This window comes from Trematosphaeria pertusa, assembly GCF_010094035.1.
Source record: "Trematosphaeria pertusa strain CBS 122368 unplaced genomic scaffold BU26scaffold_1, whole genome shotgun sequence".
Classification (NCBI taxonomy): domain Eukaryota; kingdom Fungi; phylum Ascomycota; class Dothideomycetes; order Pleosporales; family Trematosphaeriaceae; genus Trematosphaeria; species Trematosphaeria pertusa.
This window is the reverse complement of record NW_022987212.1, coordinates 607,107-621,077: the sequence shown is the minus strand read 5'-3', so window position 1 is coordinate 621,077 and position 13,971 is coordinate 607,107. Positions and strand designations below refer to the sequence as shown.

Genomic DNA, 13,971 nt, shown 5'->3' with positions numbered 1-13,971 from the left:
CGTCGGGTGCTCTAGGGGTTTTGGGACAACTCACTTGCTAGATTGCCCTTTCTCTCTCCAGTACAAGAGGCCGACGTTTTTGAAGTTTTCAAGGTCATGGATTTGTCTATCTACAGCGCGAATCCAGTGCTGGTGCTAAACCAACATCTAGGCGGCATAGAAAGACCACGAGACCACCAAACCTCCCCTCACCATGCAAAGAAAAGCCGAGGCTTTGCCATCAGCGGATGCTATTAGATAACGGTTTGGTTCGGTCGTTGTCGGGTGCCGAGAGAAAGAGTTGCGACCTGCGCGATAGTTAGTGTATGCTTATCAGGGCCCGTTGCGTTAAGGACACTTACAAGTCGAATACGACAGTCTCGCCACTTCAATTTTCGTACACTGTGGAACGAGGGAAACCATGCCGTTCGATGAAAGAAAGAAACCTGCGGAGAGGTGGCGGCGATCAGTGAATCCTTAGGAAGGTCAAAGCCGGGAGCACTCACTTTTCAGAAGACCACCCAGATGCAAGTAGCCGACAGATATGCTCCATCACCATCCAAGCCGAAAACTCCATCCCAGCCATGCATAACTCCATTCCGTCCAAGCACAACCCCTTCCAGCCCGTTCCATGCAAATGAAGGAAAGAAAACCTAGACAGTTTGGCTGGCAGGACATCACGCATATGTACGTACCATGAGATTGAGCTTGTTCAGCAAGATGCATCAGACGACGCTGTATCGGCCAGTCGGTCCGCGGACCGACGAAGGATCCTCCGCAGACATGGTTGCCTCCCTGAGCAGGCGAGTGATCTCCATCATCGCCGTAGTGACGGAGTTCTCTGTCTCTCCTTCGACAAGGATATAGAGCTTCGGCAGTTCGTTCTCTCCCGGTTCTTTGCCTGGTGGGTAGTAGTTGCCTTTGGTGGTGATGGAGACTCCGGTCCCGTCCAAGATCTTGACGACGTTGGTTCGATTGGTAACAGCCCATCGCGCCTTCTGTGGGAAGTCGTTGATCTCTATAGTAGAGTGGAACGCGCCAGCATCAGGGCCTTTATTGTCGATAGGCTGGCCATGATGGATAGTGTTCTTTTTGCCCAGACGCCCGTCCACCTTGTTGGCTGCTGCCATAGCCTTCTCTTTGGCGGTCATAGGCTTGGATGGGCCAGGGGAAGGTCGCTCAGTCTTGTTGACGATAATCTTGTTGCTGAGAAGCTGCATGTAAGCCGGCTGCTCAGGGGCGGTTTCAGTGGTCTTTGCTCCGTTTGTCGTCGTAGCAGCCTCCACAGTCTTGGGGAGTGGTAGTTCCGGCTCGTCATCGCTCACCTCTTCCCCTTCGATGTTAAGCGCACGCTTCTCACGCCTCTTTTCTTTCTTGCGCATTTCGTCATACTTGTCAAGCCCCTTACCTCCGAAGCCGGGGGCATACCATTTCTCTTCGCCACGCTTAATCTTCTCGTTGAACTCGTCAGACATCTTCTGCAGGGCGGCCGGTACCTCCTGTCCGCTCTGCTTCAAGGCCTTGGCAACGTGCATGGCAAAACGTTCTTGACCAGGCTGCTCAATGAGAGTGATTGCGGTGCCCTTCTGACCGGCACGCCCAGTACGTCCGCACCTGTGAACATAGTCCTCCAGGTGGGTAGGACAGTCGAAGTTGAAAACCATGGCGAGGCCCGGGACATCCAAGCCGCGAGCAGCAACGGAAGTGGCAATTAGGATCGGAAGCACGCCACGTTTGAAGTCGTTGATAGCTTCAGAACGATCTGTCTGATCTTTAGCACCGTGGATAGTGTTCACACCGCTGTATTTGGATTTGATCAGCTTGGACAGCAAATCCTCAGCCGTCTCTTGTCGCTCGACAAACACGAGCACGGAAGCATTCTCGTTTTGCGAAAAGAGGGTACCAATCTCGCGTAGTAGCACCTTGATCTTCGCCTCGTAAGAAGGCTTGACCAGTTCGACGACCTGGTTGACTTCGGGCGCTACGACGCTACGACCGCCGATGATAACCTCGACAGGCTTCGTGAGTGCCTTTCGGGCCAAGGACGCCATGTTCTTGGGAAAGGTGGCCGAGAAGAGGATGGTCTGCCGATCAGGGCGAATGATACCCAAGATCTTCATGACCTGTGGTTCGAAACCCATGTCAAACATACGGTCAGCTTCGTCGAGCACAACATATGTGACCCGCTTGAAGTTGAGGACACGACCAGAGTTGCTCTGCAGAAGGTCAATGAGACGACCTGCGGTCGCACAGAGCACGTGAATATTGCCACGCTTGAGCATCGCGATCTGCTCGGATATGGGCGCACCACCATAGGCACAAGCAATGTTCAGATTCGAGGCCTTGAGAAAGGGTTTGAGCTCATTGACAATCTGAAGGGAAAGCTCTCGGGTGGGTGCAAGAATCAAGCCAATCGGACCGTCAGCGGCCTTAAGCCGGCGCTGGGCAAAGATGTGACGTATCATTGGTATACCAAAGGCAAGAGTCTTTCCGGAACCGGTCTTGGCTACGCCGATGAGATCGCGACCCGATTCTGCAATTGGGATTGCCTGGGCTTGGATCGGTGTCGGCCTGTCATAGCGGACTTTGGCAAAGGCATTCATAGTCTGCTGAAGCAGACCCATTTGCGCCCATTTCGTGACAGGGCGGGGTACGTTGTCTGGTTTCACCTTGATGCCATCGAGTTCGTGGCGTAGATCAGCGACTTCTTCGGGGGTCATCTCGGCGATTTCTGCCGGCTCGCTATAGAAGCTCTTGCGGAAGGGCTCATACTGAACCTTTGAGTGGTCGACGGTGGGGACCTCCCGCTTGTTCTTTTTCTTGTTGGTCATCGCGAAGCCGTCTTCGCCCTCCACAGCCGTTAACTCGGGCTCGTGGTCGGCGTTGAACAAGGCTTCACCTGGCGGAGCCCGACCGTTGGGTTGAGTGTCGGTGAGGTCAGCCATAAACGCATCGAGGGGGTCGACATCGTCGACTTGAGCGCCTGCGGACTCGTCAACGTCCATCTTTTCGCCAGACTCGTCTGCGGTTGGAGCTTCTTCCATTTGTGCATCCTCGGCAATCTCGACCCGGCGTTTCTCTAGCCGCGCCTGGAGCTGGGCCTGGTCTGCTTCGTCGTCACTGCCGATATCGCTCATCGCGGCTCCGTCAGAGGCCACGGGTGACGCTGTATCGATGGGCGTGAAGTCGGGCAATATCTGTAGAGAACGCTTGCCGGTGTTCTCTTCGTCGTCAAGCAACGCTTTCTTGGTAGGCTCTGCCTCGTCGGTGGTAGGCTTGGGTTTGAGGCCGAAGGAGCCGATGTTGCCGTTCGTCTTCGGAGCCTGTACGGCGGGGCGGTCTATTCTGGTTAGCAACGCGCCAGCGACAGAGGCGGAGGGGCACATACTGGTGACAGAGGTGGCAGCGGTGGCAGCAGTAGTAGCAGCCTTGGCCGCAGACTTGAATGGTGCCGGTCGCGCTGCGGCGGATTGGTCAAGCTTGAAAGGCTCCTTAACCTGCTTAAGCTTCTTCTCAGCAGCTTTCTTCGCGGTAACCTTGGGCTTGGCGAGATCCTGCTTTGCCTCACCAGCCGGCGGCGTGGAAGCGGTGGTCGGAGTCGCCGGCGACGTGATAGCGGGGGACAACCCAGCCGCAGGGCTCTCAGCTTGCTCCTGCGCCTGCTTCTTCGCCATGGCGTTCTTCTTCCACTTCTCTAATCGAGCCATCTTCTCTTTCTGCGCATCCTCCTCGAGTTTCTTCTTCGCTTGTTCACGCCTCTCCCTCTCTTCGCGAGAGATGTCGCCTGCTCGGGAGCTGGGCCTCATGTCTGCACCTGACGTGGTGGAGCGGCGATCGTCACTGCCACGACGCTCATTGCGCCGACCGGCATCGCGATCACGCCTGTCGCGTTCACGGCGGTCGCGGTCGCGATCACGGTCGTCGTAGTCTCGAACCCGGCCATAGCGATTGCCCCTGTCGTCGCGATAGCGGTCACGGGAGCGATCTCGTCGAGGTGATGGTGAACGTGAGCGGCGGCGATAGGCATCGCGGTCGCGACGCTCATTGCGGGAGCGGTCCTCACGGCCGCGGTCGTATTTGTCGTCTCGGCGGCGAGTGTCCCGCCGGTCATCGCGTCGGTCGTCACGAGCGTACCGATCGCGCCTGTCGTCGTCGCGGCGGGGCGCATAACGACCCCCTCCGCGATCGTCGTAGTACGACCTTGAAGAATCAGCCCGTCGGGAAGCCATGGCGGCTTGCGGAGTAATACTGTGTGGGATCAGTGCGGCAGCGTTCCCCAAGGGCGGTTGTCGAGATGGCTTGCGGAATTGCTGTTGTTGTGGGCGCTGCAGTTGAAGGAAAAAAGGTTGGCGAGCTCGAGGTGAAGTCGAGCCCCGTTTGCGCTAATTTAGGTCGCGGCTAGCGGCGAGGCTGAAGCACGGCACGTGACGCGCGCGGACCACCGAAATCTTGGCGCCGCCTATCGATTGCCAAAATTTTTGGGAGCGGTGGAAAACAGAACTGAGGCGTGCAATCTTGTGCGGACGCTGAACGATGGCGCCTAACGCACGCAAGAGGAAGGCCGCGACGCGGGATGCGCCTGCTGAAAGCGGCTCGGAAGAAGAACTGGCCAACGGCCTTTTCGACGGCATCTTGTCACATAGCGAAGACGAGTCGGGCGTCAGCCCGGACGAGGATGCAGAAAGCGAAGCTAGTAGTGTGATTGGAGGCCTATCGGACGAGGATGATGAGGAGGAGGATGAAGAAGAAGCTGAGGAGGAAGGGGGGAATGAGGCAGACATACGAGAGCAACTTCGCAATCTAAAAACGACGGACCACCCTTCGAAGCGGATCGTTTCCGATGCCATTCTCACGAACGCGCACGATTCTGTAACAAACGGCGAGCTTGACGGACAAGAAGACGAGGACCCGAAGCCCAACTACACGGTGGCCATCGATGCCAATGGCAACCCGCGCTACCTGTACAATGAGATCGATCCTGTCTATGATTCAGACGATTCAGACGCACCAGCGACCACCAACACCATCGGCAATATTCCCCTCTCGTACTATGACAAATATCCGCACATTGGCTATGACATAAACGGGAGGAAAATCATGCGGCCTGCGAAGGGTGAGGCGCTGGATGCTCTGCTGGATAGCATCGACATACCTAAGGGCTGGACGGGCTTGACGGATCCCGCAACAGGGAAGCCGCTGAATCTTTCCGAAGAGGAGCTGGACGTGCTAAAGAAGCTCACAAGGAATGAGATCGTGGAAGAGGGTTACGACCCCTATCCCGAGATGGTGTACTACTTCTCCGGCAAGCAGGAGATTATGCCTCTGAGTGCTGCACCAGAGCCAAAGCGACGCTTTGTGCCTTCCAAGCATGAAGCGAAGCGTGTGATGAAGATCGTCAAGGCCATAAGAGAGGGTCGAATCCAGCCCTACAAGCCCCCCGGGGAAGAGGACGACGAAGAGGAAAGAATATATTACGACGTCTGGGCCGACGAGAAACCGCGCCCGGAGAACTCCATGCATCTACCTGCACCGAAACTACCTCCACCGGGGTACGATGCAAGCTACCATCCACCGCCCGAGTATCTTCCGGACAAGGCAGAGAAGGAGGCGTGGCTCGCGGCTGACGAAGAAGACCGAGAGAAAGATTATTTGCCAGCGAATTACGATGCTCTACGCAAAGTCCCTGGCTACGAAAGATTCGTGAAGGAAAGGTTCGAGAGGAGTTTAGATCTCTACCTTGCGCCTCGTGTCCGGCGGAATAAGCTTAATATCGATCCCGAATCGCTGCTACCGAAACTGCCAAATCCGGACGATCTGAAGCCATTTCCTACTACATGTGCAGCCATCTTCAGGGGTCAGCAAGGCCGTGTCCGCAGTGTATCAATCGATCCACATGGTGTTTTCCTAGCCAGTGGTGGGGATGATGGCTTTGTCCGCATCTGGGAGCTTCTGACCGGGCGCGAAGTTTGGCAAGCAAGACTGTCGGATGAGGATGCTGTGGATACGGTGAAGTGGCGGCCGGATACAGAGTGCTCTATCCTTGCCGCAGCTGCCGGAGAGACGATCTACCTCGTTGTCCCCTTCACGATCCTATCACCGGATATGGAGCAACACAGCCGCGACGTTCTAGACGCTGGATGGGGCTATGCGGCATCGAAGCCTTCATCAACTACCAATGGAGCGATTAAAGAACCTCCGGGCAAGTGGAGTCGACCTGGAAGCAGTCTGGAGCACAAAGGTGTCTTGGTTCAGGTCACGGTCCGGTCTATGGTCAAGGTTATCAACTGGCACAGGAAGGGAGACTACTTCGCTACAGTGTCGCCCCGGGGGCAGAGCACTGCCGTTGCTATTCACACTCTGTCCAAGCACCTGACTCAACTGCCATTCCGACGTCTCAAAGGTATTGCTCAGACTGCGCAATTCCATCCCTCCAAAGCCATCTTCTTTGTTGCCACCAGAAACACGATCCGCAGCTACGATCTTGCGAAGCAAGAACTCGTCAAGATTTTGCAGCCAGGTGCCAAGTGGATATCGTCGATCGATGTTCATCCTGGCGGCGACAACATCATCGTAGGCACATATGACAAGCGGCTGCTGTGGCATGACCTGGATCTGTCCACCAAGCCCTACAAGACTCTACGCTTCCACCAGGAGGCTATCCGCGCGGTGCGCTTTCATCAAGGCGGATTGCCACTGTTCGCCGACGCCAGCGACGACGGGAGTTTGCAGATCTTCCACGGAAAGGTGGTCGGAGACCTGATGGAAAATGCAACTATTGTGCCACTGAAGGTGCTGAGGGGCCACAAAGTGAAGAGCAGGCTAGGTGCGATGGACGTTGAATGGCACCCTCGGGAGCCGTGGTGTGTGAGCGCTGGAGCTGATGGGACGTGCCGGCTATGGAATTAGATACCACACTGCAGCATCTAGTGACGTTTTTGAAAATGAACAAAGCTGCCAAGGTTCACATGTACCCGTTTGAGACCCTGATCTCCCTGTGGCGCTATTTGACAGGCTTAAAAGGTTCGTTCGAGACCAGCCCGTGGAGCGGGAGAGTTTGGGCGCTCAACACTACGTAGAGGTTTCCCCTGCTGCTTCAGAACGCAAAGATGAATTATCGCCCCGTGTTCGCTACACTTACCGACTTTGCACCAATATCCCGCGCAATAAAGCCCACATGTGAAATGTATCCGGGCCACCAGTTCTCGCCCAGCAGCAGAATGGTCTGATGCATGTGTCGGCATTCCCGCCTATCATCTAGATCGACTCAAAACTGGGGCATGATGTTCATCGAGGGGCATTATCTTTCCATAGCGCACGCGCAGACCACGCCTCGAGCTCACTGGCTGTGGTTGGAGATGGTGGACGTTGAGTTCGGGCATGCGAGCATGAGCGACTGGAGGCGTGCCTTCCTCGCCGCCTCTGATTGGTCGGCTCCAGCCTCGACAATGCGATTGCTGCTCACAGAACTCTGCCCACGCGACACCGTCATTATGCCCGCGCCGACGCTTCCTCGCTCTCCTCTGCATCCCTTCATCTTCGCCTTCGAGCAGAAGCCGCGCCGCCCGCCTGTAGTGCTGCTTCCTCACAGATGAGCGGGAAGGGAGGTCAACGACCCATCATGCCGCGTCCCAGCTTCCCGCCGACGCCTGCCCCATCGACCGATATCACGGGCAAGAGCAGCACGAATGCTGGGCAGTTCGACGCCGCCTTTGCCCTGCCTCCGGCGGCAATCAACGGCAGTAGTAGAGGCAGCACCGACGCTTCGAGTTCCTCTGCAGTATCGAATGCTTCCGACTCCTCCTATCGACCGCTCTCCCCGTCCTCTCCCGTCGCAACCACAAAGACCGGTTCCGCCTCGCGCAAACGTTCAAGTACCGGCCAAAGCGTAGTCACCAGAGATGACTACTCTCTTCCTCCGCCGCCGACGCGCTCGCGCAAGATCATCCAAATGAAGCCCAAAGAATCGCAAGAACCACCCAAAAGCGCTTCCCCCACTTCCAATGCGAAAGCGGTCCCTGGGACCGCAGCAGGAGGAAAGCGGAAGCAGCCGGGAGGAACTTCAGCGGCGGGTCGGAAGATTGCACGCAAGACGGCGCATAGCTTGATTGAGCGCAGGAGGAGGTCGAAGATGAACGAGGAGTTCGGCGTGCTCAAGGATATGATACCAGCATGCGCGGGACAGGAAATGCACAAGCTTGCAATCCTGCAGGTAGGTTACAGATCCTGCTTTATGCGGTAGTGTGATACTGAGAGCACAAAGGCCAGCATCGAGTACATGCGCTATCTGCAGCAATGCGTCGATGACCTGAAGGCTGCGCATCGTTCGCGACGAGCTTCTCCCACACCTACATCAACGCCGAAGGACCCCGCGCCCCCTCCGACCCACAAGGATGTGCCCGAAGATGAGGACGACGAAGAGGAAGACGAGGATGAGGAGATGTCCGACGCAGTATCCCCAAGGCATGTAACCACCACAGAGCACGCACAGACCTACCACTTCACCAACGTATCACCTGCAATCTACCCTTCAGATCGGAGCTACTCCACCACGACGTCTCCAAACATCCACCCGGGCGACGCGCGCCACTACTCTACGACAATGTCTCCGGCTCTCCAACCCTCCGATCCGCACCACTACTCCCTAGCTTCCTCAATACGGTCGACAGCCACGTCGCCATCCGTGCAAGCATCGCCCGCGTTTGGGAGCCAGACACCCTCGCAGTCTCAGTTCCAGAATTCGTTCCCTACGGCGCCCTCGAGCAAGAGTTCCATATCCGGCCCGGCGGGAGGAAACTTCGCTCTGACCTCGCCAGCGCTGGGCCCGCAGGCAGACCGGGAGGATCATGAGGCTACGGAGGCACTGTTAATGCTAAACACGGACCGCAGGAGCTGGAATGGAGGCGGGAGGGGAATGAGTGTTAAGGATCTTCTTAGTGGGTAGGCGTCGGCTTGAGGTGAGGTGACGAACGCCTGAGGCGTGCAATGATCTAAAGCTGAGATGCCTTTATGGGACTACGGATGGGGAGGTATTTTGAGGTTAATGGCGCTGGAGGCTATTTGCTCTTCGGAGGTTTTAGTTGCCGTACTTTGCTGTCTGGCTCGGACACCGAATAAATGCGTACGTTCTGCGGGAGGATGGATATCGCCAACGCAGTGAATATACTAGTGGAGTATAAAGAGTTCAATAGACGCTTTCCCGATGCTTTTGAACAATTGACCCACGAACCGCTACGCGACTAGGCTTGATGCCGGTGCTGCGCTGCGGAGAGCCGATCGTGTTTCCTTAAGTATCTTTGCTCCCCTTCATTAGCGTCCCAAAATCTCCATTCGCGATGTTTTACTTGCCAACATGCCTATCCTTGCACATCATTCATGGCTATTTGTGATGATGCTGACGCCCTATTAGCTCCCGTTGTCAGATGCCAAACTCAACGACCTCCAAACGGTCCTCAGCTTTGACACCCGAAATCTACATGACAACCTCTGCGCGTCGCACAACACGAACGTCAGCCAGGGACAGGAGTCTTGTGTTACTTAGCTCTTGCGCCGCATGCCGGCTTACACCGACCCTTCACCGTTTCGATGGACGAACGTTGCGCCGACGACGCGTACTCCGTGCGGGAACCGCCCGACAGAAGGATGGCTCACTTGCTCGGATCCGAATCTACTCAGGGAGGGTGAGCACAGCCTGGGGGCTCGCTTCGCAGAGGCCGCGATGCAGTAAGTGAATCAGAAGGGCTTCAGGTGCTATACCTTAGGAGGTATCGTTTCCCAATCGTACCTCTCATTCATTGTCAAACTTCTCGTTGAACCTCTTCAGTCTCATATTTTGGGCAAACTTTTCGTCCGGTCTCCCTGGCAGTTTATCACCAGCCACGGGCCCGAAAGAGATGGTGGCATGTGGAACTCGTGTTCGGCGCACAGCAGACGGCGAAGGGCACCGAGTAAGGCGCGAGCCGCGATGCCGTAAGGCTGCAGGACCGAAAGATGCGCACCCTCCGAGACCATGTTGCTGGCTCCCAGACAGTGCCACGGCATCACGATGGACAAATTGCGATAGGCCAGTGACGCAATCACACCAACTGCGCCTCCTGGATCGATGCAAACCACCTACAACTCCTTTGTTTGCACACTGAGGGTCCCGTGGAGGTGTGAGGACGCAATCCTCGACGTTCGCGCTCTCGCAAACGCCGTGCACCGAGCCGACTATCCCCATTCGGAATAGCGTCTGCGGAGATACGCTGCCCATAAGTCCAGGCCGTGATATTTTGCCTCCGTATTAGACAGCTGTGTCTGCTTTTCCGAGCCTTCTGCTTCTTTTCTCTGTACATTTGTTTCTCTGTATCCACGTTTTCCTGGCACTTCGACGTCACAATTTGAGAGCGCAGCCTGCAACTTCGCAACCAAACGATTCTCAACACGATTCGGACGACTCCCGAGAAATAATCAATAGTCGAAAGGGCAAGGCCGGATCCCATCGGAGTGATGCCGGCGAAGGACGAGGCGGACATCCCCTCGAGGGAAAGCTCCGAATATGAGAATGTCGACGTGGAAAAGGCCCAATCTGGCCCCGAGATGGACGTCGAGGAAGCTGTGGAGAAGGTGGGTTCGCATGCAAACCCCGCTCCGACCCTAGAGCTGACTAGCATCGAGGAACCCGAAAACACCCAAGATGACATCGGAAGTGAACTGGAGAAGCACCTCTCGAGAAAGAGTAGTAGGAAGCACAGACTCACGCCTGAGGTATATCCGGTGATGGATTTGGAGAATAACCTGGTCGGATGGGAAAGTCAAGATGACCCTACACATCCAAGGTGAGCATCTTTAATGCTGGCAAGAATGTATTTAGCTAACAATCGGAAGGAACTTCGCGGAGAGGAGGAAGTGGTTCATTCTAGGCCTCGTTTCCGCCATCACCTTCCTCAGTCCATTGGCCTCGTCCATCTTCGCTCCCGGAATCCCCTTTGTCAATGCAGCCTTCCACAACTCGTCACAAATTCTAGGCGCTTTCTCCGTCAGTGTCTTCGTCTTGGGATTTGCTGTACGTATAAAACACCCTAACCCCCCGACGTAGACCACTTAGCTAACTTGACGACAGGTCGGGCCACTCTTCCTCAGTCCGCTCTCCGAGATTTATGGCCGCCGCATTGTGCTCAATGTGTCCAACGTCGTCTTCTGTGCGTTCAACCTGGGTTGCGCGCTCGCTCCTAGCCTAGGCGGCCTCATCGTCATGCGCCTCATCGCCGGCACCGGAGGCTCCGCCTGTCTGACTATTGGATCCGGTGTCATCTCCGATCTCTTCCCCACAGAACAGCGCGGCAAGGCCATGGCCATGTACTCTCTCGGCATTTTATTCGGCCCCGTCCTCGGCCCTATCTGTGGCGGCTTCATTGCGCAGAGGGCAGGCTGGAGATGGGATTTCTGGGTCGTCTTCATCGTTGCGTGCATCCTCACCACGGGCATTATTGTCTTGAATCGCGAGACGAACCACGTTGTCCTGCTCGACTGGAAGACGAACCGGCTCCGGAAGGAACTCGAGCGCCCGGAGTTGCAGAACATTCTCACCCATAACAAGGACGCTGCTGCCCGGAGCCGCAAGAACATCCTGAAGCAGGGTTTCATTCGACCGCTCAAGCTGCTCTTCAAGTCGCCAATTGTGCTTCTCCTCAGCTTGTACATGTCATTTGTCTTCGGATTACTCTTCCTTCTCTTTACCACTATCACCCAGGTCTATATCCAGACCTATGGCTGGTCACCCGAACTCTGTGGGTTGGCCTACCTCGGCGTCGGTCTAGGCAACTTCATGGGCATCATTTTCGTTGCGAGGACTTCGGACGCTACTATCATCCGTCTCACAAAGAAGAACAACAACGTCTACGAGCCCGAGATGCGCTTACCGACATGCGTCTTCTTCGGCTTCTTGATTCCCATCTCATTCTTCTGGTAAGCATGCTCCACTTTATGCGCACCAATCTTTGAAGTAGGAAGGACGGATGCTAACAACCCGCAGGTACGGCTGGGGAACAGACCAACACGTTCACTGGGTTGTCCCTATAATCGGGCTTCTCCCCTTCGGTTTCGGCATGATGGGCATTTTCGCACCCATCCAGACTTATCTTGTCGATGCCTTCCCGCAGTACGCAGCCTCCGCCATCGCAGGCATGACGTCCATCCGATGTCTCTTCGGCGCCGTGCTGCCGCTTGCCGGTCCTAGCATGTACGAAAGTCTCGGGCTTGGGTGGGGCAATTCGCTTCTGGGTTTCGTGGCCGTCGCTATGATTCCCTTCCCGGCGCTGATTTATAAATATGGCGGCAAGATTCGGAAGAGGTGGCCTGTGCAGGTGTAGGCGGACAAGCGCGAGACGTCCGGGTCAAGGATTTGCATTATGGATTCGCATTCTGGGTTGGGTGGAGTATTTGCATTCGACCAATATACCAGTCGCATAGATACACGTGTACAGCATTTGCATATATGAGGGCATTGTAATAGGTATACATCCCCTTAACATGGCATCGTCATCTTAGTCAAGCAAAAAGAAAAGTATTACCCTGCTAAGCTTATTTTTTCTTCTTGTCTCAGTATCCCGTCATCCCAATTTCTCAATCCAAGCTAGCGTAACCTTTTCAAGGTTCTCTTCGGAGGTCTAGGCTATCACCTACGCTGTTTCGTTCTTCCACGCCGGCCCCTCCGTCGTCGCCATCCAATTACAAACACAGTCCTTTCCCCTACACTCCGGCCCTATCTCACTCCCCATGCACAGCGGCCCGTACGAATTCTTCATATTCCCCGTCTCGGTGCACAAGTACGGGTCTCCAGCCCCCGCGGAAGGACACACCGTACACCTCTCGCTGGGCAGGCTCTTCTTCACTATCTCATCCCCCTTATACGCAACGTACTCACATTTACAATCCCCAGCCTACAATCCACTTATCAGCTTCCATTCCTTCCATCCCTCTTATTCCTAGCCCTTGACGGTGGAACGGAAAAGTTAAACTTACAGGGGTAGGACATGGCATCCGCTCATGCTGCTTAATCCCCCAATCGCAATAGCACCCTTCGCAGCCTTGCGGTCCGTCCAGCCAGCTCTTGCCCTGCGGACACGTCTTCGACTCGCAGAGCGGACCGTATAATGACGGCCCGCCCCAGAGATGGCAGATTAGGTCGCCGTTGATGCGGCATACGCGGCAGTCGGTGCCCGGGAGCGTGGTGGTGCTGTTAGCGGAGTAGGCGTACATGCAGTCGCAGCGTGTGGAGTCCTAGATGATGCTGTTAGTATGGAATCATTGGGGAAAGAGAGGGAGATGTACAGCCATAGAGCAGTCAGTCGGGACTGCTATCGCTCGGCGCAGGAATGCGAAACCCATGAGAAAGATGCAGGCCAACATCGCGCAGTGCCAGTTCTTCTCAACAACCAGAGCTGCAAGGGGAAAAAAATGCGAAGGTAAAATACTCAGAGCAAAGTTACCCCGACTTCGCCGCGAGTATATGAAGCGTTACGAATTTTCGCCATCGTATTCCCAATGCGACGTTGTCAAAGTCGATGGCACTTGGAAGTAACATTCGGAGTAGCACCGCGCGACCCAGAATGAAGAAAATAAGCGAAGGCCGAAGCATAGCTCATATAAAGAGCGTGGAAAGGGACATGTACGCTAGGAGAGTGCATGCGCGAGATTAGCTGCGAGCAATATCCTGGCTAAAGTCATGCATGCGATCAGTACCTAGGTATGGGCATACGTTAGGAATACACATGACCAAGGACCAGTCTCGAAATGGGAGTAATAATGCCGAAAGAGAAGATTTCTATAAGGTATGCAGCGCTCGTGGGCTAAAGTGTGACTGGCAACCTATGATTCTTATCCAATGGCTGGCTCAAGCTTCGACGTTCATCACTGAATTGATGGCCCTCTTTAAACATGATTCAGCACACCAAGAAATGGACAGCTGGAGGCAGAGGTTTTGTTAAGGCTATTGCGATAGTTCGTGTTGGTTCT

The 13,971-nt window shown here is 55.3% G+C and overlaps 5 protein-coding genes across 5 annotated transcripts; 3 read left to right on the top strand and 2 right to left on the bottom strand.

Annotated features, from left to right (window-relative positions):
- Positions 1 to 704: 704 nt before the first annotated feature.
- BU26DRAFT_557227 (P-loop containing nucleoside triphosphate hydrolase protein) lies at positions 705 to 4,208 on the bottom strand (the record flags this gene model as incomplete). The annotated part of the gene is made up of 2 exons (XM_033832433.1): positions 705 to 3,319; positions 3,368 to 4,208. 2 exons carry the CDS (start codon positions 4,206 to 4,208, stop codon positions 705 to 707), a joined length of 3,456 nt encoding a protein of 1,151 aa, XP_033690725.1.
- Positions 4,209 to 4,486: 278 nt separating this feature from the next.
- On the top strand, positions 4,487 to 6,936 carry BU26DRAFT_512685 (BOP1NT-domain-containing protein). Its single transcript, XM_033827442.1, has one exon. The coding sequence runs from the start codon at positions 4,513 to 4,515 to the stop codon at positions 6,883 to 6,885; it is 2,373 nt and encodes a 790-aa protein (XP_033690724.1). The 5' UTR covers positions 4,487 to 4,512; the 3' UTR covers positions 6,886 to 6,936.
- Positions 6,937 to 7,461: 525 nt separating this feature from the next.
- BU26DRAFT_512684 (uncharacterized protein) lies at positions 7,462 to 9,212 on the top strand. Its single transcript, XM_033827441.1, has 2 exons — positions 7,462 to 8,188; positions 8,240 to 9,212. The coding sequence occupies exons 1-2, from the start codon at positions 7,598 to 7,600 to the stop codon at positions 8,918 to 8,920; spliced, it is 1,272 nt and encodes a 423-aa protein (XP_033690723.1). The 5' UTR covers positions 7,462 to 7,597; the 3' UTR covers positions 8,921 to 9,212.
- Positions 9,213 to 10,464: 1,252 nt separating this feature from the next.
- Positions 10,465 to 12,326, top strand: BU26DRAFT_557224 (MFS general substrate transporter; the record flags this gene model as incomplete). The annotated part of the gene is made up of 5 exons (XM_033832432.1): positions 10,465 to 10,581; positions 10,633 to 10,793; positions 10,843 to 11,020; positions 11,078 to 11,922; positions 11,990 to 12,326. The coding sequence occupies 5 exons, from the start codon at positions 10,465 to 10,467 to the stop codon at positions 12,324 to 12,326; spliced, it is 1,638 nt and encodes a 545-aa protein (XP_033690722.1).
- A 309-nt stretch (positions 12,327 to 12,635) lies between these two features.
- BU26DRAFT_498504 (uncharacterized protein) lies at positions 12,636 to 13,215 on the bottom strand (the record flags this gene model as incomplete). The annotated part of the gene is made up of 2 exons (XM_033826341.1): positions 12,636 to 12,896; positions 12,979 to 13,215. 2 exons carry the CDS (start codon positions 13,213 to 13,215, stop codon positions 12,636 to 12,638), a joined length of 498 nt encoding a protein of 165 aa, XP_033690721.1.
- Positions 13,216 to 13,971: the final 756 nt, after the last annotated feature.